The 26,113-nt window shown below is 40.7% G+C and overlaps 2 protein-coding genes and 1 non-coding gene across 8 annotated transcripts; 2 read left to right on the top strand and 1 right to left on the bottom strand.

Moving 5' to 3' along the window:
* The first annotated feature begins 685 nt into the window (after positions 1-685).
* On the top strand, positions 686-21,019 carry tprg1l (tumor protein p63 regulated 1-like). Of its 5 annotated transcripts, none has more exons than XR_011037288.1 (8): positions 686-1,041; positions 1,162-1,253; positions 3,178-3,228; positions 3,330-3,455; positions 3,736-3,889; positions 4,407-4,655; positions 4,849-4,936; positions 20,063-21,019. XR_011037288.1 is itself a non-coding variant. In XM_068326907.1 (6 exons), the coding sequence occupies exons 1-6, from the start codon at positions 823-825 to the stop codon at positions 4,599-4,601; spliced, it is 837 nt and encodes a 278-aa protein (XP_068183008.1). In that variant the 5' UTR covers positions 686-822; the 3' UTR covers positions 4,602-5,918. The 5 variants fall into 5 exon arrangements, 1 of the variants encoding a protein (XP_068183008.1); XR_011037287.1 differs by lacking the exon at positions 20,063-21,019 and adding an exon at positions 5,523-5,918; XR_011037284.1 differs by lacking the exon at positions 20,063-21,019 and having other exon boundaries at positions 4,849-5,918.
* Positions 6,065-24,527, bottom strand: wrap73 (WD repeat containing, antisense to TP73). Of its 2 annotated transcripts, XM_068326887.1 has the most exons (13): positions 24,391-24,527; positions 23,667-23,754; positions 23,102-23,254; positions 21,882-21,998; positions 10,647-10,719; positions 9,987-10,090; positions 9,248-9,334; positions 8,723-8,857; positions 8,089-8,166; positions 7,919-8,021; positions 7,701-7,826; positions 7,363-7,554; positions 6,065-7,175 (listed from the first exon to the last, which is right to left on the bottom strand). In XM_068326887.1, the coding sequence occupies exons 2-13, from the start codon at positions 23,733-23,735 to the stop codon at positions 7,066-7,068; spliced, it is 1,347 nt and encodes a 448-aa protein (XP_068182988.1). In that variant the 5' UTR covers positions 23,736-23,754; positions 24,391-24,527; the 3' UTR covers positions 6,065-7,065. The 2 variants fall into 2 exon arrangements, with proteins under 2 accessions (XP_068182988.1, XP_068182996.1); XM_068326895.1 differs by lacking the exon at positions 23,667-23,754 and having other exon boundaries at positions 24,391-24,482.
* On the top strand, positions 15,743-15,814 carry trnad-guc (transfer RNA aspartic acid (anticodon GUC)). Its single transcript has one exon. It is a non-coding gene; the product is annotated as a tRNA-Asp (tRNA).
* Positions 24,528-26,113: the final 1,586 nt, after the last annotated feature.

The following is a 26,113-nucleotide window of genomic DNA, read 5'->3' as shown; positions in this document are numbered from 1 at the left end:
TTGGCTAACCTCTTTCTCTGTATACACTCCTGTACCTCCTCATTCCACCACCAAGTCTCCTTATCTACTTTCCTTCCATATGACACAGAGAAGTACTCTCCTACCTGTCTCCCTGATCACATTAGCTGTAGTTGTCCAGTCATCTGGCAGCACCTCCTGACCACCTAGAGACTGTCTTAACTCCTTCTTAAAACTCATGCAACACTCTTCCTTTTTCAACTTCCACTATTTCGTCCTCTGCTCTGCCTTTGCCCTCTTCATCTTCCTCACCGCAAGAGTCATCCTACACACCACCATTCTATGCTGTTTGGCTACACTCTCACCTACCACTACTTTGCAGTCACTGGTCTCCTTCAGATTATACCATCTACACAAGATGTAGTCTACCTGTGTGCTCCTACCACCACTCTTATAGGTCACCCTATGTTCCTGCCTCTTCTGGAAGAAAGTATTCGCTACAGCCATTTCCATCCTTTTTGCAAAGACAACCACCATCTGTCCTGCATTCTTTCCTGGATACCAAACCTGCCGTCGGATGCCCTTGTGTTTACCGGCACAATAAGACACTGGCTTGTGCTCTCTTGCGGCTACATTTCATCAAAGTTAACTCTTTTTACATAGATACTATGATTAATATCATGGTATGTCCCTTTAAGGAGAGATCATGCAACCGGAAGTGGAGCTCGCAAGGTCCGGTTCACTTCCGTGTGGTGTTCGTAACCAAAATATTATTCGTGCGCAATGGGGGAGTCTGCATCCCCGAAAGGACTTTTTCTTATCTAACGGTTGTCGTATCGTCGGAAAGCTCCGTTTTGTCGCATTATGCTTCAGCTGAACGACACGGTGGAGCCCGAGAGTCCGGGCGCTGCCATTCTCCACCCCGAGGAGGGGGTCGAGGTTGCCTTCACCCCGCCGGAGGCCGGGCGAATCCTCGGCCGCGGAACGTCAGTGGCTTGCTGCCCCCCGTTACAAACGCTGACGCCTTTTCATGTACATAACCCAACCATCCAAGCGAAGGTGAAGGACTATTTCGTTTTCAGGGTAAGTTTCACAATCACAGTTAACATTTAAAAGGACTACGTGTATTTTCTTAGACAAGATAAGACTTGAAATAATCAACTTTATTTCCATCGTGTTATTTGTGATTCTGATTGCTCTCAGCCAGGCACCATCGAGCAGGCTGTGAGCGACATCAGGACCGTGGCTCTCCCATCCGAGGATGGAGAGGTGCTCAGCGTCTGGCTTCTGGCCGAGTGAGTATACCGACCAGCTTGTGGCAAGGTCTATAGTCGGCCTGACACATGAGGCGGGCATTGGCGCTGGCTGTATTGTAGTGAGTTCAACTGGAAGCAAAGGTTATTCAGCCCCGTTGGCTGTCTTCATTTACTAAGAGCATCAGGTATTAAAAGTGTTTGCTACCAAATATAGCAAAAAATGCTACTTTAACTTAGTACTTACTACAGTAAGTATTCAGGTGTCACTGACAAGCACCTCTAGCTCTTTCCAGAGCACACTTTAGCTGCTGAAAATGTGATGCTCAGCCAAAACCTTGCTTCTGAAAGTATCCTATTTCCTGATTCTTGATTGAACAGCCCCAGAGCACCATATGTTAGTGTTGATATAGATAGATAGATAGATAGATAGATAGATAGATAGATAGATAGATACATAGATACATACATACATACATACATACATACTTATATTGAGTTCTTTCCTGCATCAGGTCCATTCTTTCTTCTCCAGACCTATAGTTGATAGTCCAGAAATGTTAATTTGATTTCCTCGCTCCACAGAAAGGCATTCCAAATCATCTCTGTCCAATCTAAATGGTTTTGAGCTACTGGAGCCAACTTTTCTTGTGCTTTTGGATCATCAGTGGTGAGCAGTAATGAGTTGGGCTTTACCATCAGATCTAGAAGGTCTTCAAGATGCCCTAAAACCTTCTCTGATCTAGATTTGGCTGGCGATATAGCATTGTTATCAGATGAAATGGTTCAAGCTCAACAATTGCTCAGTTCAGCAGTTTTGCTAAAAAGTAGGAAAAGGCATCAATGTTAAGATAACCAAATGTATGGTCTAAAACATCAAGGACCCTGAAGCACTGAAAACCTTGGGTGATACAAAGCAAGAACAACTGAATGACTTGGCATCTTGGGTAGGATATTTGGGATCTTGGGTAGATGACGCTGAGAAAGATATCCAAAGTGAGAACAGCTCAAGCATGGCAGGCCCTTAGTAGGATGAGTAACATCTGAAAATCAAACAAGTCAAAAATAACCAAGATCGGATTCTTTGTAGCTGCAGTATAATCTACACTGCTGTATGGATGGGAAAGTTGGACCGTAACCCCTCAGCTAGAAAGATCGTTAAATGATGCACACACCAGAATGCTCAGAAGAGTTTTAGACGTCAAGTGGTTGTCACATAATGAGGGCCAGTTGAGTTACCTCCAATGGGGAACAAAGTGGCTGTGAGAAGGATACAGCTGGCCCATCCACGAGTACACAGGTGGCCTGCGGGCACCCCAAGTAAGTAAAGTGGTGAACGGCTTGGAGTTTGAGACTGAGGCGATTATGTAAATGTAGGACTTAGCAGCATTAGCATTGTGAGCTGAATACCATGAGAGGCTAGTAATTCTGCTTCTGATGATATACATGCACCATGAGACATATTCAATCAAGTTTTATTTATATAGTGCTTAATCATGGCAACAGACATTTCAAAGCACTTTAACAGACAGAGAAACCCAAGTGAACCCTCCAGAGCAAGCAAAAGCGACAGTGGCGGGGAAAAACTCCCTCGTTGAGGAAGAAACTCCGGGTAGGACCCAGACTATTTTGGGTGGCCATCCACCTTGACCTGTTGGGTGGAAAATAAATAAAAGGAAGATAAGGACGGGGTAAGAGAAAGACAGAGAGAGTGGCAGATAGGCCAGATAGAGTCAGTGTCTTTATGGTTAGTTAGACAATGCAGGCACCGAATTGGGGACGAGATATTATCTCAGTACATTTTTGTGATATGCTAATAAATGAGTGCCAACAATATTGTGTTCCCACTTCTTACCTGCTGGAATTATGTATTTAATTTTTGTGTAACTGCATCTCATAAAATGAGAAATAGTGCTCCGACTTGTGCTTTATCACAAACTGACATATTTCCCTTTTATTTCTACAGAGTTGACCACTGGAACAACGAGCGGGAGAGACTTGTGCTTATAACTGATAGGTAAATCAATAGCGCATTTTGTTAACTTTTGTTGTTTTAGGAAATGCATGCTTGTAACTTGGTATTTGACCTTGTTGACCATTTGACTTTTGTGTATGTAGGTCACTGCTGGTGTGCAAATACGACTTCATCAACCTGTTGTGTCAGCAGGTCATCAGGATCTCTCTTAACGCCGTCGACACCATCTCAGTGGGCGAGTTTGAGTTCCCACCCAAGTCATTTAACAAGTATGCCTCATACTTGAGGGAATGAAAGAGGCTTCATTCTCCTCATTATAAGTCACTGCACCAGAAACATTTTTTTTCAAGTTTTAAGGTAAAATAGTTACATAATGTTGTCAAAGAGTCCTAGCAGGGTTTTTGATAATACTATTGCTTTACAACTGGAAATGTTTCAAAGGATTAATTCAGTGTGTAAATTGTAATATGGTTGCGGCTTTGCTGTACTGGTGACTCATATTTGCTTGTCTTTCAGTCACATTGTATTTGTCCTGTTGTTTTTTTGTAGGAGAGAAGGCTACGGGATTCGTGTCCAGTGGGACAAACGTCAGCGGGCTTCATTCTTAAACCGCTGGAACCCATGGTCCACGGACATGCCCTATGCCACCTTCACAGAGCACCCAATGGCACACGCTGATGAGAAGGTGGCGTCTCTCTGCCAGGTATTAAATTTCAAGAGAAATTAGGTCAAAAATACATTTCTGTATCATTCATCACATGGACTCTTTGAAAACATCTCAAACAGTGTAACCACTAGTACAGGACTTCATTCATGCAGTGTGCAGCAAAAACAACTCTGGCAGTCTCACTTAAACGTCTTCTTAGAAACAGTTTGCCCTTTAAGAGAAAAATATTTCCATAACTGTTTTAAAAGAAATTACTTCCAATTACTTTTTTTCCCCTTATTGCCGAGGTAACAGTATCACATGGGGCATTTTTCACTGATTCTGAATGCATGTTCTCATTCAGTCATGAGCGCTACACCCTTATGGATGGAACAAGTATGTGAAGTCCTAATGTTATCTATTTCACATGTGAGAAGGCTCAGGCTAAATCAGTTTAACCTTGATGTTAAGGGTTGGTTTTATATAGATGGAAATTATATTCAATTTAAAACAATTGTCACTGATTCAACATTTTTAGGTGTCCCTATTTCATTTTTTTCTTTTACGTATCAAGTTGGATAACTTCAGGACCCAGCTGGTGCAGGCGGTAAAGAAAGCCTACAAGGAACATCCCATCCCTGGTCGGGCTAACGGGGTCCTGATCCTGGAGAGACCCCTACTCATTGAGACCTACCTGGGCATCATGTCTTTCATCAACAATGAGGCCAAACTGGGCTACTCTATTACTCGGGGGAAGATTGGCTTCTGAGGTGTATCGGTCCTCCAAATTTCAACCCTCGTGTCTGTGTTAAAATTGCATCATGTAAGGGAAGCTTCCACACTATGTACTGTGCAATAAGTGTGTGTGTGTGTGTGTGTGTGTGTGTGTGTGTGTGTGTGGTGAGAGTTCTCACCCACTAGACTGATGTTATGGCTAATGGTCCGCCTACTGTTAAATGATGTGCAGCGCTGTGTTGTCATGTATTTTCATAGCCCTTGTCCATTTTATTGCAAAGAACTGACCCACCATCCCCATGTGGGCCCTCAGGAGTGGATGACCATGTGACAGAAGTCAGAAACAAGGAAAGCAACACTTTTAAGCTGGTTAGTCCCTGTTCAGATTTGTCCTGGTTTAGTTGTTTGTCCCCTGACTACACATTAACAGACTCCAATACCATGCTTTTATTCTGGTAAAGGAATGCGTGGGGGGTGGGTTGATAATGAGCTTTGCTTAAACTGTTCTATTTTGTGTATCTTAAAATATGTACATGCTACAGTGGCACAGTTTTAAATGAAAGACTTATTCAGAGCACAGGACCTATGGGTACCTTCGTTGTATGGAGTAGTAGCTGATGGATAACAATCCTCAGCACTGCTGTACTGAAACACCTGTGTTACCTGTAGTTAATAATAGCAGGATCATGTACTGTATGACGATGTCCGTGATACTTAATGACAAGTTATACATTCTGCTCATGTCGCTCTTTGGCCAGCATTATGCTGTCCTGGCTCACATGAGAAGACTGAGAGCTGCATTAGCTACTTTAGCTTCAACACTCTGACTTACATTACTGATGTTTTATGAAACAAACTTCTAAGCTATGTCTGCATCTGTTTGTATTTGTTTACCTTGAAAGTCCTGCAAGGTATGTTTGTTTTAGGCACAAGTTTGCACTGTTTACTTTTACAGATTGGAAATTAAGACTTAACTTCAGTTGGATGATTGACTACATGAAGGTATGCATCTTGTCAGTAAGATTTATACTTCTTAAATAATCATGTGCTACCAAAGCTAACAGGCCATCTTTTCATGCTCAACGTTGCCAATGAATAATTGTGTCTTTAAAATGCCTTTTACTGGTCATAACCTCTGCATGTCTCTGCACGTTGAGTTTGCATGACGGATGTTTTTTAAAGATGACCCTAAATAGATTTTTAAATGCTTTTTTTTAAATTTAATGTCACATTGAGAGAATGAATATTCCTTTGTCAGTTCTGTCTTTCGTTTCAAGGGTTTACTCTGTTTAAGATCTCTGTCGCACTGTAGCCTCTATGGAGAACAATAAACGCCTACATGTTTTTGTCAGGCTCTCTGCTCTGGTCATAATTAACACTGCCGCTTTAATTATCTGTGCCGAGGAGTTTTTTATTGTTTTCTCCTGTGTTCATTGTTTTTTGGTTTTGCTTGACTGTCGTCTGAATTACCATAAAAACGTTATTTTTAAGCATTTCCTTGGGGTTTTTCAGTGTGCCATTCGGGACGATAGACCAATGATGACAAGTGCACACCTAAATTACAGTATTAAGCACTGCTTGTTAGTCTTTTCGATAGCTGGTGGCATTTAAATGTGGTCATTGCAGGTAAATACAAGGTGCCAAATCCTACGTTATAATGCAACATTTACAAAGAAGAGATGATGCCACGAATTTATAAGTTGAAATTGTATGTGTTTAAAGTACATACATTAAAAAACTATCTCATGTGGTTACACCAATGAGAAAATTATATGAACCTTTGTTTCAAACAACAGCTAGGTTGTCTTGTGTCACCAAGCAGGACAATAAATATAGTCTCTATACCATTTCCTGTTAGGCCAAAAGTCCAGCATGCTTTGTGTGAATGCCATTAGATGAGTATGCATCTGCTATTGCATTATGTGCAATATGTAATAGCTTCATCATTACAAAAGTGCTACATATTGTGCAAGGACAACACGTTTTTGAAAGACTGACTTCTGGTAACCGAGCTACTGATGTCACTTGAACACACTTACCTTTCATCACCCAAGGCTGTTAACTCAAATTGTTTTGTTATACTCAAAAATGTACAGAGATAGTTTAGTAAATTATCTTTTGCTGCATTATTAGAGACCACATTTATTCAATAATTACAAAATGTCAGTGTAAAACTACTTGAATCCAAGGAATTTTAGGAAACACTTAAATCTTTTTGCCAGGTTTTAAACTAGTGCTTGAGTAAAAATTTGGTTATATTTAACAAATGTACATGTTTCCTGAGAAAAGTCAGGTCAGTTTTCCTCAGTGTCTTCAAGACGAGGAACATCCCAGGAACCAGCGCTGAGAACCACACCAACGTAGTGAGCAGCTACATTCCACATGAGTACATAGAGACTTTAAGGAAGGGTCCTTTACCAGTCTGTTGTTCACACAAAGGCTCCAACACGAACTGTAAACCAGTAACTCAAGTTTTGTATTTTTGTATGTTGTATGTTTTACTTGGCCTCATCGGTGTCCATGTAGCACAAACATAGATGCTCTTTTCCAATTAAAATCAGAGAGTCCCCACTACAGTGCCAGTTCAGAGCCTGGACCTGGAAACCACCTGCAAAGCAGACAGCAAATACATCGAAATGAAATGAAAGAAAAATGAACTATATAAGAATTCAAACTGAAGTATAGTTAGTTGACATCGGATCCTCAAACTGACCCTTTGCTTTATCTGACAACCCATGACAGAGGTCGGTATTACAACTGCTTAGTAATGTCAACTGCTCAGGAAGTGATGTTACCTTCGGCAGGGACGCAGACAGAGACACAGCCCGCCGGGGACCACAGATAGAGTTTGGAGTTGCCAGTACACAGTGCTATCCTTGGGCGTCGGGGGTCCCACTGAAAGCAACGCACAGCAGATGTCTGTTCGAGCACAGCCCGCAGACTCAGCTTCTGCATGTCCCACACCCAGACAACAGTAGCCATGTTGTCTGCAATCAGAAAAACATGGAAGACACACCATGAAACACATGTTTTACAAACTGGTTTATGATCGAAAAGCGTGTTTTATAAATGTATCTATAGATAACACTTTTATACTGGGTTGACAATCAAGACGGCAGCTGTAAAGTCTTACCATTTTTGGTGGCTAGATAGCGACTGTCTGAACTGAAAGCCAGAGTAGAGACACCGATCTTGGGGTTAGCTCGGTCTGGATCTGGTTTGACCACAGGAATTTGGACTGGTAATGGGCATATCTGATCTGGAGAGGGCAACCACAGATTGTTACTTGACAAAAAAAACATCTGGGGCTTACGTTACATTACTTTCACCAGTGGTTAAAAGTTGACATACATTTGCTCTGGGTGTTGAATAGGGTGGTGCCTGATGCGATACTGTGCAGAGACAGGTCATCACTGCCAACAGCTGGCCTTCTCTCCACTTCCTTATACATGACCTACAAACACAACTGACCCTCAGTAATTAACCCTCAAAGCTGGTCAGAAATGCTGGGAAATACTCACAGCTTTAGTGTTGCTGATGGTTACAGGATGCTCAAACTGTGCAAGTTTCTTCCATGTGATGTGATTCAGTATGCGCACCTAACATGGGAGTAGAAAAGTCTTTACTTGCCATTTGTCCATTGCACTGATACTGAAAATACACACAATAGCTGGAATACAAGATGAAGTCTCTGGTGCGGCTCATGTCTCAATTCTTTTGTTCAAACTCTCCTCTGTGATTGATCATGTTAATGAGTGTTAAGCTCCATCGGAGGAGTACAGGTAGTCCTCAGTCTATGAACACAATAGGTTCTGAGAGGTTGTAAGTTGAATTGTTCGTAAGTCTTTCTTTATGAAATTTCAATCCATAATAGGCTTTTAGGTAATTTAAATTCCATTACTACTCCAAATAAGTACAATTCCCTGTGACTTACCATAAACAATTACAGGACAGAAAGGTGAATTGTAGTAGTCAGATATGGTGGCGCACAGATGTTTGTGTCTACGAATGTTTGTAAGCCGGATGTTCATATCTCGAAGAGTATCTGTACTTTAAGACATGCTTCACAGGCATTACTTGACTTTTCTATAGCTGTGTTGGGTCTTGCACTTAAATGTCATCAGAAAATAACTTATTTAAATAGCTTATTCATACTTTTTCATCATAGCTACCAATGGCCAGGAATTGGCTGCTGGGGCTCCAGGCAACAGACTTTACACCTAACGACCACTCATAGGCACTGTAGGTTGAGAGCAAGCGACCATCCAAAGAATATAGCAACACCTTGTACTGTGGAGATGACACATACACTTTAAACAAAGCTACTATTACATACTCACCAGCAATATCGCAGTTGTCAAAACTGAAATATTAAAGTTTTGACAACTGCAATATTGCTGGAGTTGAAGAGTCTCTTATGTAAGTTACACTCAGCTTTGAGTGTAACTTAAATAAGTTACACTCAGCTTTGTAAATAGATAGACATTGTTCATGTTATTAACTTTTCAAAAGTTAGGGGTGATGTCATGGAGACCACACTCAAGTTATAGTTATCTGTTGTTCTGACATGTAAACAGACGGGGTTTTTTGTTGTTTAAAATATAGCTTTCATGCAGGAACTTCAAAGATAACCGATTATATAGTTTGTTGTATGTAGAGTCTATCTGGAAAACGACCAACCTCCAGACAGCTATCCCACACTGCTAGCACACAGCCGTTGGGAGACCACTCCAATCCTGCCAGGTCCTGCGTCTCAGTCTCAAAATGCTGTGTGTTACATTAAAAAAGAAAAAGCAACTATCTTTATAGTAACAAGACGGAATGAGAAACATCATTTTGATTTTGATCATTGTGACATCATCAAACATCCTGGTTCATTTTAGAATATTTCTTCAAAGCATTGGAGTCTGGGTCTGGCTCCAAACTACTGTACATAACAAAGTTGATAACCCGCCATAAGCCAACACATAATTGTAGATCTATGGGTGGGGCTCGTCTGGCTGAACCAACGTCCAGGCTAAAATCTCCGGCCCTGAGGCGTTAAGGTTAGAACTTTGTGCTTTCTGTTTTTACTTTACTTTCCCAGCTTTTCATTGTTTGTCAGAGCAGTTTGTAAATTATAAAATATTATATATCATTTTTTTAAAAGTATTTTGTAAGTCACAAAGTACTGTCTGTGCTACCATCTTGACCAGGACTGATCTTGTGTCTCAGTGGTTCCGTCCCGGCTAAATACAGGATAAACTAAATCAAATGTCTATGATTGGAACTAGAGACTAAAAAACACCTGTGCCATGTACACAAAATCATGTAAACATGTCTTTATGGTTACCCAAATGTAATTTACTTCTACTGTTGCTGGATAACTAAACTGTACAGAAATGTACAGACAAACTCCAATTTGTAACATCCTACTTACCCGAAGTAAATGCCAATCATCACAGACAAAGACACTGACATAGTCTTTGCAGTCACGGCGTTCAGCCAAGGCCATATAGCAGCCATCTCTGCTAAAATCCAAACCTGTGTGTGACAACAACCGGAGAGAGCTACTGTATAATTTTATAGGCAACCTCAACTTGTGGCAAATAATTACAAGTATGAGGGAAACATTTTTAGAATGACACGGTACCAACTGATGCAGCCTTTCTCAACTTATATGTTGTCTACTTTGATAATTAATACATGACACTCGAGACATTTATCAAATATAATTGTGTGGCACCATCAGGTCAGTAGCATGTCACTATCATGGCCATATTATTTGTACGACAACTGTGAGAATTTTTTTACAAGAACCCAAGGTATAGCGTGCAGAAAATGGAGAGAGTAACAGACAATCATTTTTCTCCTGCTGCTGACAGGCCTGTTATGAGGAGCATGCCCCATTTACTGAAGGGGCGCACAGCTGTCAGCGAAGAGGAACAGTCGTGCCACAAGGTAAAGGACGGCATGCTATTCATGGAACATGCCAGGGCACTCAGATCACCGCCCCTGTCCTCAGATAGTCCTGCTGATGCCTACATGTGGATTCATGAGCCACAGAAAATAAATTAAACAGTGTTATTGTCATACTCACCCTTCTGACATGTCTTGGGATACTTGATGTAAGACACAGCTTTGGTGCACAGGGACCAGACAGTGATTCTCAGCTGTCAAGGCATGAAAGAAGAAAAAAAAACCCCACAAAAAACATTAAACCATCTCCAGGGTAAAAATGACAAGAACAACATTCTGCAAGGAAATTCAAATTAACACATCCAGGTTGGTGATTCAAGGAATTTGGGAAGCTGATTTAAAAATGATTGGGAACTTTAAACATCACATATTAAATTATAGATCAAGGATTATTTTTAAAGAAATGCATGACACAAACATTTGGATAAAAGTCCTGTAAATGTGTCATTATTGAGTTACTAATGAGATGCCCAGCTGAGAAAATGACCATCATAGCGCCCTCTAGCGGGCAAACGTTGTAACTTTCTTCATAAGTCACTCACTAGCTTCTCTCATCTCATCATTATTTTATTCCTGTGTTTAACAGTATTGTTTACAACCATTGCAGACTTTAATATTGTTTATCAGTGTAAATCTGTTCTGTTTCTCAGTTATGTTATCCATTTTCTTTAAACTTGGCGCAGTGGGTAGCGCTGTCGCCGCACAGCAAGGCAGCTCCGGGTTTGCGTGCCACTCTGTAGAGTTTGCATGGTCTCCCCGTGTCTGCGTGGGTTCTCTCAGGTTCTCCGACTTCCTCCCACCTCCAAAAGCATGCACTTCAGGTTAATTGGCTGGTCTGAAATTGCCCATAGGTGTGAGTGCTTGTCCGTCTCCACGTTGCGTCACACCTGGAGTGTTCTCAGTCTCAGGCCCCCAGTTGGCTGGGATAGGCTCCAGCAACCCCACAACCCATGACAGCGGAAGAAGCGGGTATAGAAAATGAATGAAATGTTCCACTCTGTGAAACACATTACTCTGTGTCCACTCAGTGTTGTTTTAAACGTGCTTTATAAATAAATTGATTTTGCAACTTTTTTGTTTTTATGTTTTGAAATTTGGAAATTTATTCATTGGAAATTTTTATGCCACATAAATCCGAGAAGTTTATGTGATTAGCAGATATTGCAATATTAACAATATTGCAATTTAGTATAATCTAATCTTTAACTACATATTGTAATATAGTATAATCTTTAACTACTAGTGTGCAGAAAGAGGCAACTACAGGTTTAAGCACAATGAGCAAATGTACTAAAAAAGCTACAAAGCATTTAATGCACATGTTGAGCTCGGATGTCAGGGTTATGAATGTCAACTGGGTTTAAGTTAGTATTAAGAAAATTTTAACTGTAGCTCTTATCGAATAAGTGTTGCATGAGGAGACTGGACATAAACAATGACCTAATAAAAGTTGGATCAAGCAGGCCATGAGTCCAATGAAGAGCTCCGCTCCACCTAACAACTTGTCTGTCAGCTGGATAGATCCAGACAACCGTCAAGGCAAATGCGACTCATCATACTCCTTAAGAGCTGTGAACATAAAGCTTTGTGTCTATGATAAACTGCTGTGAGGGATATAGAACCCAGACATTGAACCCTAATGAAATCAAGAGATGGATATCCGGGTAAGACCTTCAGTGGAGTGTTTATCCATCATTGTATTTCTCCAGGGAATTCGTTCTTTAGTTTAAGGATTGCAGACACTAACAGGGATCAAAAAGGTTTATGCTGATTACATTGAGACTTGAGCACACATGAAAGTAACAAATTAATAACAACATCTCAACATAACAGGAAAGTGCGTTTGTTTCAATTAGTAGCCAACATGTAATGTGAGACATGTTTGCTACAAGTGTGACAAATTAACAGTGAGTTGCATCGCCAGCAGATAGTGTGCATACCAACAAATGAGAACCAGCGCCAAAGACTATCTGGCCTGAAGATGGCATGACAAAGAGGCCACATGTGTTAATGCTCAGTTTTGACAGCAGTCATTCAGATACCCACCAGTTTCACTTCAGCAAGCCTGATGCCAACAAAAGCAGGTGGCCTTCAGCCAGTGCTGCAGTACGTTTTGACCCAAGGACCAGTACAACGTGTGGTATCTTGCCCTTCAAGTGTCAAGGAGCACATGACAATCTTTGGACCGCTGTAAGAGAATCCGTGGTCTGTACTACCGTTCAGTTGCCAGGGTGTTAAGCTGTTCACAAATAAAGCTGCTGATGCTATCACACAGTTATCAATAAGAGGCCAGGTATGACACAATACAAATACAAAATTTATTATAAGCATAATGACACACATTTACATATACAGGTCCTTCTCATTGTCGAGCCTCAGATTGAGGAGGAACAATGTGGGTTCTGTCCTGGTCGTGGAACAACGGACCAGCTTTTTACTCTCTCAGGGATCCTAGAGGGGGCTTGGGAGTATGCCCATCCAGTCTACATGTGTTTTGTAGACTTGGAGAAGGCGTATGATCGAGTCCCCAGGGATATACTGTGGGAAGTACTGCGGGAGTATGGGGTGAGGGGGCCTCTCCACAGGGCCATCCAATCCCTGTACGCCCAAAGTGAGAGCTGCGTTCGGGTTCTCGGCAGTAAGTCGAACTTGTTCCGAGTAGCTGTTGGCCTTCGCCAAGGCTGCGCTTTATCACCAATTCTGTTTGTGATTTTCATGGACAGGATATCGAGGCGTAGTCGTGGTGAGGAGGCTTTACAGTTTGGTGGCCTGAGGATTGCATCGCTGTTTTTTGCAGATGATGTGGTCCTGTTTGTGTCATCAGCCTGTGACCTGCAGCGCTCACTGGTCCGGTTTGCAGCCGAGTGTGAAGCGGCGGGGATGAGGATTAGCACCTCCAAATCTGAGGCCATGGTCCTCAGCAGGAAACCGGTGGACTGCCTTCTCCAAGTGGGGAATGAGGTCCTTCCACAAGTGAAGGAGTTTAAGTATCTTGGGGTCCTGTTCACGGGTGAGGGAACAATGGAGCGTGAGATTGGACGGAGAATTGGGGCAGCAGGAGCGGTATTGCAGTCGCTTTACCGCACTGTTGTCACAAAGAGGGAGCTAAGCCGAGAGGCAAAGCTCTCCATCTACCGTTCAATCTTCGTTCCTAACCACACCTATGGTCGTGAGCGATGGGTCATGACCGAAAGAACGAGATCGCGGATACAAGCAGCTGAAATGGGCTTTCTCAGGCGGATAGCTGGTGTCTCCCTTAGAGATAAGGTGAGAAACACTGCTGTTCACGAGGGGCTCCCAGTAGAGCCGCTGCTCCTTTGCGTGGAAAGGAGTCAGTTGAGTTGGTTTGGGAATCTGGTGTGGATGCCTCCGGGATGCCTCCCTAGGGAGGTGTTTCTGGCACATCCAGCTGGGAGGAGACCTCAGGGCAGACCCAGGACCAGGTGGAGGGATTATATCTCAACACTGGCCTGGGAACGCCTTGGGATCACCCAGTCAGAGCTGGTGGATGTGCCCGTGGAAACAGAAGTTTGGGGCTCCCTGTTGAGGCTGCTGCCCCCGCGACCCGACTACGGATAAGCGGTGGAAGATGGATGGATGGAGGTCCTTCTCAAAAAATTATCATATTGTGATAAAGTTCATTATTTTCTGTAACGTACTTATAAACACTAGACTTTCATATATTTTAGATTCATTACACACAACTGAAGTAGTTCAAGCCTTTTATTGTTTTAATATTGATGATTTCTGCAAAAAAGTAAAGAAAAACCTAAAATCCCTATCTCAAAAAATTCGCCTATTTCATCTGACCAATAAAAAAAGTGTTTTTAATCCAAAAAAAGTCAACTAAGTCAAATAATTATGTTCAGTTATGCACTCAATACTTTGTCCGGAATCCTTTTGCAGAAATGACTGCTTCAATGTGGCGTGGCATGGAGGCATCAGCCTGTGCCACTGCTGAGGTGTTATGGAGGCCCAGGATGCTTTGATAGCGGCCTTAACCTCATCCACAGTGTTGGGTCTGGTGTCTCTCAACTTCCTCTTCAGAATATCCCACAGATTCTCTGTGGGGTTCAGGTCAGGAGAGTTGGCAGGCCAGGTGAGCACAGTAATACCATGGTCAGTAAACCATTTACCAGTGGTTTTGGCACTGTGAGCAGGTGCCAGGTCGTGCTGAAAAATGAAATCTTTATCTCCATAAAGCTTTTCAGCAGATGGAAGATTGAAGTGCTCCAAAATCTCCTGATAGCTAGCTGCATGGACACTGCCCTTGATAAAACAGACTGGACCAACACCAGCAGCTGACATGGCACCCCAGACCATCACTACATGTGGATACTGGGTACTTGACACTGGACTTCAGGCATTTTGGCATGTCCTTCTACCCAGTCTTCCTCCAGACTCTGTCATCTTGATTTCCGAATGACATGCAAAATTTGCTTTCATCATAAAAAGTACTTTGGACCACTGAGCAACGGTCCAGTGCTGCTTCTCTGTAGCCCAGGTCAGGCGCTTCTGCCGCTGTTTCTGGTTCAAAAGTGGCTTGACCTGGGGCATGCAGCACCTGTAGCCCATTTCCTGCACACGCCTGTGCACGGTGGCTGTGGATGTTTCTACTCCAGACTCCGTTCACTGCTTCCGCAGGTCCCCCAAGGTCTGGAATCGACCCTGTTCCACAATTTTTCTCAGGGTCCGGTCACCTCTTCTGGTTGTGTAGCGTTTTCTGCCACACTTTTTCCTTTCCACAGACTTCCCACTGAGGTGCCTTGATACAGCACTCTGGGAACAGCCTATCGCTCAGAAATTTCTTTGTGTATTACCCTCTTGCTTGAGGGTGTCAATGATGGCCTTCTGGACTGCAGTCAGGTCAGCAGTCTTACCCATGATTGCGGTTTTGAGTAATGAACCAGGCTGGAAAATTTTAAAAGCCTCAGGAATCTTTTGCAGGTGTTTAGAGTTGATTCGTTGATTCAGATGATTAGGTTAATAGCTTGTGTAAGGTACCTTTTCATGATATGCTAATTTTTTGAGATAGGAATTTTGGGTTTTCATGAGCTGTATGCCAAAATCATCAGTATTAAAACAATAAAAGACCTTAAATATTTCAGTTGGTGTACAATGAATTGAAAATATATGAAAGTTAAATTTTTATCATTACATTATGGAAAATAATTAAGTTTATCACAATATGCTAATTTTTTTAGAAGGACCTGTATATCCTCATTAGTACAGTGGACAGCATCTCCGCCTGTCACGCGGAAGACCGGGGTTCGATTCCCCGATGGGGAGTTAACAAAAATCTTTCTTGGGGCGGCAGTGGCTCAGCGGTAGAGCAATCATCTTGAAGACGATAAAGACAGGATCGCCCAGCCATCGGGGGTTCGAATCCCACTCCCGCCAGAACATCCAACCGAGTGTGAGCTGACGGTGGGAGGTGTTGGCTCACCTCCTAGCCACTGCCGGGGCGCCCTTGAGCAAGGCGCCGTCCCCCCTACAAGATGCTCATTGGGGCGCGACCCTCGTGCGCAACCCGTCACTCCGCCTCCTTGCACCACTGTATGTCCTCTCTGTTGACTAATTGCATGCCTACAGGCCCCTAGTGTGTGCTGTGTTCAGGGGGCCTGTAACCTGTAACCCCGTGTGTGTAATTAACACATACTGTATATGTACATGTGTGAGTGTAAAAAGAATTTCCCCAAGAGGGATGAATAAAGTATAGATTATTATTATTATTATTATATTTTGGTCATACAATCCACACTGAAAAGAAACATGGCATGCTACCTAAAACCACTTGTGGATAAAAAAAACCGAATGTGATAATATATCAATTCTTTTTGGTATTCAATTCAATTAGAATGAGTTTAAATAAAATAAAAGCACTAAAGAATGCTGAACTCCATTAACCCAACTGATTTTTGTAAACATATTCTTATTTTGAACGTCATACCAGCAGCACATTTTTAAAAAAAACCTTAGGTTTGTGATTATCTGGATGGGCAAATAGTCCAAAAGCAATGTTTCATAACATTTCTCAATGTGCAATCGCAGGCATTTCAGGTTTTCATCATCTACAATCCATAATATCATCAAAAGATTCAGAGTATCTGGAAAAAAAATCTGTTTCTATGAAGCTTATGGCTTCATGGGCTGCACTAATTCTATCAATCATATATTTCTCCAGAATACTAATAGTAGAGTTAGTAAATAATTTCCGCTATAGGGGATTAATAAAATTGATTTCTATCAACATTAATCACAATGCATATACTGTACATTTGGTTTCTGCAGGTGACTACTGTGATCACAATAGTAGCTGAATCATCTAATTTGGTCCGTACCCATCTTCAGTACAACTTGCAATGGTAGTCAGAACCAACTCCACTGTGCACAACGGTAAAGACAGCCAGAATAATGAAAGTGCAAGCAGTCTAGTCTGACCATGAATGTGTGAGATGTGAGATGTGCATCACTTTGTTATATAGTAAAAGTAATAAAGCTTAGAAATAGTAAATATAGATTGAATGAAACAAGCAGATATTGAATTTTGTACATTATGTTATGTTGGCCATGCTGTTAAATTACCCTTTCGGATGTCATCATTCAAGCCGATGCTATCATTCTCAAATTAATCAAAAGATTTAGAGCATCATATCAGTCAGATATTCTGCAGAGAAACTTGTAGAGATACAAATAATAAATTGTTCTACAAAAATACTACTTGTCAATGGAAATTTAAGACTCTTAGCAGCGCATGTCAAATGTGAGAATGTGCCGTGCTGAAAGTTCTGAGGTGACCAGACTTTCATCAAAGTCCAGACGGACATTTGAACTGGGACGTCTGTCACCTAACTGGGTTGAAGTGTCAACCTTCCTGTTTGGTCAAGACAACCAGCTGTGTAGACCCTGTAATATCACCTCAGTACACTCTCCCTGGACATCCCCCACGAATTAGTGTCATGGTAACCAATATCAACATTGCTCAAATACAAACATGCTTACACTTCTTAGATTCCTTGAAACCACAACATTGGGAATGTGGGGAGATCAAGACACGAAATGCAACGTAACTTTAAACTAGGCGGAGGGGGGTACTGTGGATAAAATAGGTGAGAAATGTTTTTTCATGTGGAGTGGTATGCAATAAGATCCTTAGTTGGTAAAGCTACACTTTAGATGAACTATCTTCATCCAAGGTGAGCAGCAGCTCTACGATGGGTCGAAGGGGGAGTTTGAAAAGTCAGAACTCCAATACAGCAGCTGCTGTTTATCCATGAGAGATGGAAGAATTCACATCTATGCCGGGATTAGCATAGATGGAACTGGTGATCAGTACGGGCTGTAATTGCAGACATCTTTTTCGTTATTTTAGTATTATCTTAAAGATTACATCTGCAAGGATTCCACATTAGGAAACACTTATGGTTCTTCTTTTTACTAAAATGCAGTGGAGGCACTGCCAATCATCAATTCAGAACGTGGCTGTTGTGAAGCCTTATGACATTCTTACTGATCTTTTAAGGTCTATCAACGCATTATTTAGAATCTTTCAAATAAAACCCTACAGAATTAGGTAACATTCCCAACAGGTCAATCCTGTGGGCAATATGATAATGACCATCATCTGGAGGCCAAAGTCACTGACAGCAAGCTGGAATATAAACTTAACTATCAGGCATTCTTGCCGCAAGCGTCAGCCGGTGCGAGAGAATGGCCGAGTGTGTTTGATGCCTCATAGACCTATCTGTCATCAGAGGATTAGACGGCGGGCATTCCACATCGGGTGCCATCTCGAACCAATATAGCTTATTTCTCCTGTTACAGCCTCATGATTCTAACAAGGAACTGGAGCCTCTAGCAGGCCACATGTGGGTATGTGCGAGCCATTGTCCCACACTGCAGCACAGCAGCTGCCTACATTTGCAGTTTTGTCCGGTAGCCTTGTTGCCAACAATGCTGCAAGTTAGCAAGGCTCCAGCAGTACTGGCCAAGAATGCTATTGCTAATCCGATCCCAACAATGTAAAAACCATTAGAGAGGTGAAACTCAACTGTGTCCTTGGCTACAGAGTCAGTTTATCACCTCTGCACTGGTAAAGGTGGATTAACATGGATGTGTGAGTGGCATTTTGTGAGGTCTTAAGATAAACAAATGGAATTCAAACAGGAGATGACTTGCAAAATGTCTCTTAATACACAGGCTGGGCTTCAGCTATGCGACTTTCTATTAAGTCTGTGACACGGCGCCATCCCATATTTGATAGCAGCTGTTTTTAATATGTCTGTCTCCATAGAAGACCTACCTTGAAATCTTTGTGGATCAGCTCAAGTCCATTTCTATCAGGCTAGAAAACGAGTGCACACCTGTAAACTGTCTAGGCCACTCAAACACCTGTCTACACAAAAGGCTGATGCACCATCTCTGTCTGTCGCAGTGATAGTTGCATAAATCATTAGGTACCTATAAAAAAGGAAATTGTAGAGGGATTGTGTTTAGAGGTAAAAAAAAAAAATAACGGAGGGGGGGCATCATGTAAGGGCTACAAAGAGACACCCAGACACACACACAGACAGCTGTCCCTAAACAAGTTAATATAGCAGGCTGTTTATGAGTGAGGATGAAATTCTAACCCGACACCAACACCCGTCTGGCATAGCCTTAATGAAATCTTGTGTTGGGGTGAAGGTAAGTTCACATCACTCTTGGAAATGTGGTGGCCACTGCCTGGTTTGCCAGTAATGGGTTTTTGAAAAATGGCCACCATAGGTGGAAGGAAGAGAAAGGAACTGACATGTGCTTTTGATAGTTTAAATAGTTTAAGAAAGAAAATTGCCGTGAAAATATTTAAACAATGAAAAAAATTAAATTAGAACTGTGTCCACAGTGTTGAAGGCAGGGTGTCAGGGTTCCAAAAAGACTTGAGCTCAGCAGAGCTCTTTACCAGGAGCACTGATGTGGAATGTCTTACTGCCATCGCCAGCACAACTTCAATATTACAATCAGTTTTGGTCAAATCAAACTGTGTATCATAGTCTGATCCTTGTTATTTTTAGTAAACTCATCAGCACAAACTTAGATACTATACAAGGGAAAGTTGAAATTGACAGAAAAAAAGCCCAAACCATGCCAGAGCAAAACCTCTTGACATGAAAAGTGAAATGAAAATAGCAAATACTGTGTTTGCGCAAAAAAATGTAAAAGTTGGCTGAAAACCTACGTGTATGAAGACCCATCTCACTGTGTCAAGGATAATAGGCTGTCGTGACATATCTAGGCTTATTATAGCAGGAAAAACACTGGCCTATGAAGTGTCTTCATAACGGTGACCCAGCACATGCAATAGCAATCTTTGCTGACAGGAATGTAGCAATAAGCTTTTTTTTTTTTTAAATGAGAGGTTAAATTTACCAGCCACATAAAAAAATCTAATTATTTAGGCAAGCCAGCTTTTCATTTTGTTGAGCCCTGCATCACTTAAAGAAATAAGCATCCATTTGTTTACTTGTTTTCTATATTTTTCCATTTGAAATAATGCAGACAGGCACAAAGAAAGCAGACACGCCAGACACTTGCACTCTCTGCACCCTTCATCAGACCAGACGCATTTGGTGTTGGGCCAAAACACCTGTCAAGGGATTCCTGGAATCAACTTAAGCATGACAAACGCAGCTTGCGACAGTGCCCCATCATATTCCACGTTGCCGGAGGGTAACTGGTGCAGCATCTCACACCTTGCAAAACAGGATGACTGAAACCAGGTACCATGTGGCATATAATGAAACTAGACGCTTTATTGGTCTGGGTTTCTACAAATGTCAATGAAGAATGCTCAACATCTACAGACTGCTTTCCTTCATCAGCGATTAATCCATTTATATAACAATAAACAGAAACTTTTGCATGAAACAAACGCCACACTTCTAAAATAATGAAATGTGTCGTGTAAAATGTGATTAAGTTTATATTTACCATTATCACTAATAACACTCTTGCTAAACGATGACTCCTTTGCATTACTAATAGACTGGAGAAAAAAATTAACTGCATCATGACATCCCACCAAACGTACTCCTAATCTACTTTTACGACTGATGTTCTCCAAGGTTTAATTTTGGTCTTCTGAAGTTGCCCTGATTCTTATAATTCTTAAGATCACATTAGGTATAAGTGCCTCTATATCTGCCTTGCTGTAAAATATCTGATTATTTTTAAAGCTCTACTATGTATCAAAGGTCCAGTGCTGGTCAGGCTATTTTGTATGAATTTATTTAATGATGTTCTTTGGTATGAGGCAAAGAACACCATCAGAAAGTTCAACTTCGCAATTCTTGTGTAATTTATCTCTTATATTAAAGTGCAGGTAGTCCTCAAAATACAAAAGTCTGTTGATGCGATTTGTAAACACGAACAACCAACTGCAGACAGTTTAGGTCAATTTGAAAGTTAGAGTCAGCAATATAGACGATAGGCTAACTGTAATAAAACTCTGTTACAACCTGCTTGTTATTTGTTTTTGTTTTTTTATTATTGAGATTTATCCGGCTGTAGGAACTAAATAATATAGGAAACAATATTGGCCCGGTTAGGTTTCTGCCCAGAAGGATGAACTGCTGAACACTGAGTGTTTTGCTACTTGATGTTAACTATTAGTCAAGTTAACTGAGAAACTTACTGGGGAAAAAAGCAGAGAAATAAAGCATAAAGTGTTGTGTCGGATTTTTGATTACCAGGAAAAGCATCAACACATCGGCTTAGGAACAGCCTCTTGGAACCAGTTGTGTTCGGAGGGTGGGGACTACCTGTATAGAATAATTTTCAGAAAAACTACTCTTTGAAGAATGAATCATGTCATTCAGAGTGCAAATGTCCATAAATGGCTTCAGGTCATACGTTGTCTCTAAAATATTCATCTACTTTTTCACTGACAGGGGACTTGTGCAATTAACTTTTGAACTTCTTTTTTATCAGATTAATATTTAAACAGTTATTTCATCACCACTCCAGATTACAAGTTTTTGCTAAACTATGTTAATTTTTTTTTATTTGAACAAAACATGAGTAGGTGTTGCCATCATAGAAACCACTAGATCTGTATGGAAATGGCACATACACATTTCACACATGTTCCACAGTAATGTAGGACCCATGTATGACAGCGGTCTAACAGGAGGGAGCTATGAAATCCAATGAATACATGCATCAGGTGGGTGGGGGGGTGGTCAAGAAAGGCTCTGGTGTCTGGCTATTTTCAGTTGCCCCTTCCTTGTGGGCCAGCAACAGTTGAAACCAGACAAGCATATTCATAAACACATTTCTGTGCACATGAATGTATGCACCCACACAGCTTCACACTTACATGGAACTCAGTGGTGTTGAGAATGTGACGTCCGTCGGGACTCCAGCGTGAGGAGAGCAGTCCTATTGAACCCTCATCAATCTTACAGTGCCAGTCTGGCTGTTCAAGAGACCACACCTGAAGAAAAAGACAGAGTAGTATGACAGTCATCAGAGATCACTGATGACATTCCAGTCTGAAATTTGCTTTTCAACATTAAGGCGCATATGAGCATTGGAAACCATGAAAGACTGGCGCTGGATACCCCTTCAAAGGTAAGCTGCTTGCCCTATAATGAACATACAGTAAAACTCCCCTTATACCAATATGCAGAAAGAGTTTTCACCGTCTTGACTATTTCAAAAAACTATATTTATTATAAAGTCTGTCAGTCAATACTGCAGAAAGACAAGAAACATACGAACAAAAATTAAAAGTTAAATCCCCTTTTCAAATTAATTTACCTAAAAAGAATGAATTATAGTTAATAGAAGTTTGATAACAAGAAGGGACTCATATAAAGAAGTTACAGAAATGTGATGGAGGAATGATAACCAGGAAATGTTTATTGTGAAGGTGTATTTGTGTCATAAAAACATGAGGGAAATTTTTTTTCAGAAATCTAAGATGAGATTTGTAAATTCTTGAATTAAATTGAGCTTTTTTTGTGATTTCTCATCTACACCCTTTTACGTCTCATTTGTGGTCTGCATGTTTGATCAAGATTATGTTTAAAAACTTTGAAAAATAAAATCACTCTACTATTAACACTGAAACACAGAATGCAATTCACTTTTTATTGACAATTTTACTGACAGATCTGCATCAAGCTGCAGTGTTTATTGTTCAACCATGTCTAAAATAGTGAGCAACTGTAAAATGAAACATGCTTAAAGCAGCTCCAATAAATTTAAATAAATTGATAATTTCATGCAAGCTCAAAAAACATTACCAGTGGAAAAAAAAAGTGTTTTGTATTTACTTTCTAAATTGTGTTAACACTGTATGTAGTGCACTACATGCAATGGATTTTAATGGCTCAATACAAAGTACAATCAGAACCACATTTCATCTAATGTATACCTATTTTAAGGAGGTCACTTGACTACAAAACTGTAACAATGATTTACATAATTACTTTAAAGTCAGAAAAACACCAATATACAGTATATACAAACCCCAAAGGAATTAAAATGTCTCAGTTTTGGGATATTTATTTAAACACTCATTTCAGAGGATACCTGTACCAGTCCCCTTTTGTACATGGCACAAAGGATGAAGAGGCAGTCAGAGGACCATTCCATGTGGGATATCTGGTCCAGGCAGGTGTACAGCTGCAAGATCTGCAAGGTGCTTGTGTCTCGAATCACCAGCCTGTACTGCACACAGGAAGCCTAGAGAGTGCAGACAGATTTACAACATAATTTCCAACATTAAATGCAAGTGTAGAAGTGCATCCTGGGCTATGTTGTGTTTGATGTACAGTACTTTTTTCATAAGGATATGTGAGATGTGAACATTTATGGAAACTGCAGAGCACTTCGAAGCAACAAGAATATGATAGAAGAATGTTATCTTTTTTTTTTTCTCATAACAGTTATTTGACTGCTGACTAACACTGGATGCATTTTGGCAGTGGACGTTTTGAGTTGTAACATGGTCACACTGTCACAATAAAGGCTTTTTAACTGCTGTAAACAAAAGTGACTTAATGTATCCATGCAAGTTACAGAACATAGACCGTTATCCATTTTGAAAGTACAAATTAGAAACTTGTATTTACATATATGTATCTTAACCACTTACCAAATATTTCCCATCTGGGGAAACTCTACAGAGTTGGTTGGATTGTTTGAAGATCTCAGAGAAATTCATCTTACAATCACAGAAACTCCTACAGAGAAGAAATTTAAAGCTGTCACGATATTTTAAAGGATACCTGAATTTCCACACACGTATGAAAAGCTCAGGAGACGGATAGGTTTTAACTGTGAACCTATACCAGCAAACTGGTGTAATTTATGAATATTAACACGAGATGGCGCCGTAAACCACCAAAACATAACATGCTTTTTGTAGCAAACTCATGGTCAACACAGTACATCCCAGACAGAAACACTTCTCCTCCTATGAAAGGTTGTTTGGAAACAGTAGTTTCCAAACAACCTTTCCAACGTAAACCACAGCTAACACGCTTTGAAACACGACAGGAGCTAACGTAGAAAACACATACTGGAAGGTAGTCAAGTTAGCGTTTTCAATATCCATCTACAAGAAAAATACAGCCACGCATATACCCTTTCTAAAGTGAAGAATTAATTGCTTCTTTGTCATGTTGCTATCGATGAATTTCAGATTTTGTAACACCGTAAATAGAAATTTAAATAATACACGAAATCAGCAAAGTTAGCTGACATTCAGTGATGTTATACACAGGTCTCGTCTACCACTAGGCGTTAGCATAAAACGCCACTAGCAACTTAGCAGGTAGCTAATCTTTAGCAGCTTCCCACTCGGTGTTAAGGCTTACCTCTAATGACAGCTCTGTTGTGCTGTTTACATAAGAGACTCCAAATGGCGAACAATTCAATTAGAAAACCTTTTTTCCTCGCATGACTGTGTTCGGAGTGCACACTGCTTATCTGTAACAGGATTGTTTTGTATGAGCGAATGACGGTCCACCGGTAACGCTATTGTCCAATCAACAACGACCTTCTGCGTATCGCCTTCTGGGAAATGAAGTTGATTTCACGGTTTCCTATTTGGTCGTTGAGTAAGGGTTTGCGTGTTTACGTGAGCGTGTGTTTTAAATAAATATAGAAGGTTTTTTTTTTTATACTTTGGAACACAGATTTTGAACATATTATATTTTCCAAATTATGAGCTATATTCTTATTATATTTTTGTTATATTTATGATTGTTTATCGATATTTACTGAATATAAGCGCTGCGTTGCCTTGTAGTTAAAAATATATAAAATGTGAACTGTCTTTATTAGCTTCTACCAAACCTTTATCCATCTGATGATATAGAAAGGTTTCCCGCTTATGTGCACCCAAACCCCGCTTCCACCTCCCTGCTTCACCCAGCGCAAAAAACGCTTCACCTCCTTCTTGGTCTCTTCCAGTAAAGCTCACATTTCCCTGTACAGCATGCAAATCGGTTTTCCTCCTGTTTCATCGTAGTTAATTACTATTCTTAGAAAAGTCAATCATCTCCACCTACTGCTATCACAATGTAAACTCGGTCGATATTTTTTGTTTTTTCTATTGTTGCTGTTTTTATGGAAAGGTCGCTCTCTTGGCATGTTCGACAATAAACAGACAGATGCTGCGCGCAACATAGTTCTTGAGTGTTTGGACTGGAATAATAACCTTCAGGTACGTTGTCTTATTTACATTTTGCTTCTATCACAAATGCGATTCAGCTTTTGTGTAATTATAACAGGTTGTCGTTCATCGACAGAATTATTAGTTTACATGTGTTGTATGGTTCGTAAAATGCAATTATAGCTTAAATATAAAACTTTTTTAAAACGAATTTACTGACAGGAAGAATTAAGCTTTCTTTAGAAATGCACTTAGCTGGCGGTTCAAAATCTTTCTGTTGTTTTCTTGATTTTACTGCGCATTATATTGGTCGAGATAATACTCTCTTTTTTTTGTTGCTTTATTTTTTTGCTAGCAATTTAAGGCCTAGTAAAATAATCTATTGTTTGAATCAAAACAGGCCTCAGTAATAATTTTTCCTGTATATAGCTGCATTTATGGGCCCGACTGCGCATTGTAACGCTTTAATTTGGGGTCAGATTATTTCAGATTTGGGCCGCTGAAAGTATATTTTTTAATTCCTGACTTTTTATCATATACTAAAGCCATATTATCGGTGTCTTAATTTTATGATGAACATTTGCGAAAGGCCAGATTATAGTTTTTATATGTATTAATGTTATTTAAATAGTTAATTTAACACTCTTGGGGTTCGTCCGATTGAATCCTCATGGCTGTGGATGATCGAATCTAAAACTATTTTAAAATTAATTTCTTCTCAGTTGGGACTGTGTATTTTTTTTGTAGGACTGGCCCTTGGGAGGGTATAGGGTGTATGTGTCTGCGTGCGTGTGCGTGTGTATGTGTGTGCGTGTGCATGTGTGCGTGTGTTGTCATGGGTGCCGTAACCTGGGAGTGAAGACAGAGACAGGAAGATATCGAAATAGAAAACAAAGTCAACTAAGACATTAATTAACATCTAG

The sequence above is a fragment of the Antennarius striatus genome, chromosome 2 (genome assembly GCF_040054535.1).
Source record: "Antennarius striatus isolate MH-2024 chromosome 2, ASM4005453v1, whole genome shotgun sequence".
NCBI lineage: Eukaryota > Metazoa > Chordata > Actinopteri > Lophiiformes > Antennariidae > Antennarius > Antennarius striatus.
Note: the sequence above shows the minus strand (reverse complement) of the source record. Positions and strands in the feature narration are given on the sequence as shown.

Excerpts from the sequence above, each read along its gene's own strand:
- tprg1l (XM_068326907.1), top strand. The coding sequence starts at position 823 with ATGCTTCAGCTGAACGACACGGTGGAGCCCGAGAGTCCGGGCGCTGCC. Across the intron at positions 3,229-3,329 it reads CTTGTGCTTATAACTGATAG|GTCACTGCTGGTGTGCAAAT; the intron begins GTAAATCAATAG and ends TTGTGTATGTAG. Across the intron at positions 3,456-3,735 it reads CCACCCAAGTCATTTAACAA|GAGAGAAGGCTACGGGATTC; the intron begins GTATGCCTCATA and ends GTTTTTTTGTAG.
- wrap73 (XM_068326887.1), bottom strand. The coding sequence starts at position 23,735 with ATGAATTTCTCTGAGATCTTCAAACAATCCAACCAACTCTGTAGAGTT. Across the intron at positions 7,827-7,918 it reads ATTCAACACCCAGAGCAAAT|ATCAGATATGCCCATTACCA; the intron begins GTATGTCAACTT and ends TGCCCTCTCCAG. Across the intron at positions 7,555-7,700 it reads CTATCTAGCCACCAAAAATG|ACAACATGGCTACTGTTGTC; the intron begins GTAAGACTTTAC and ends TTCTGATTGCAG.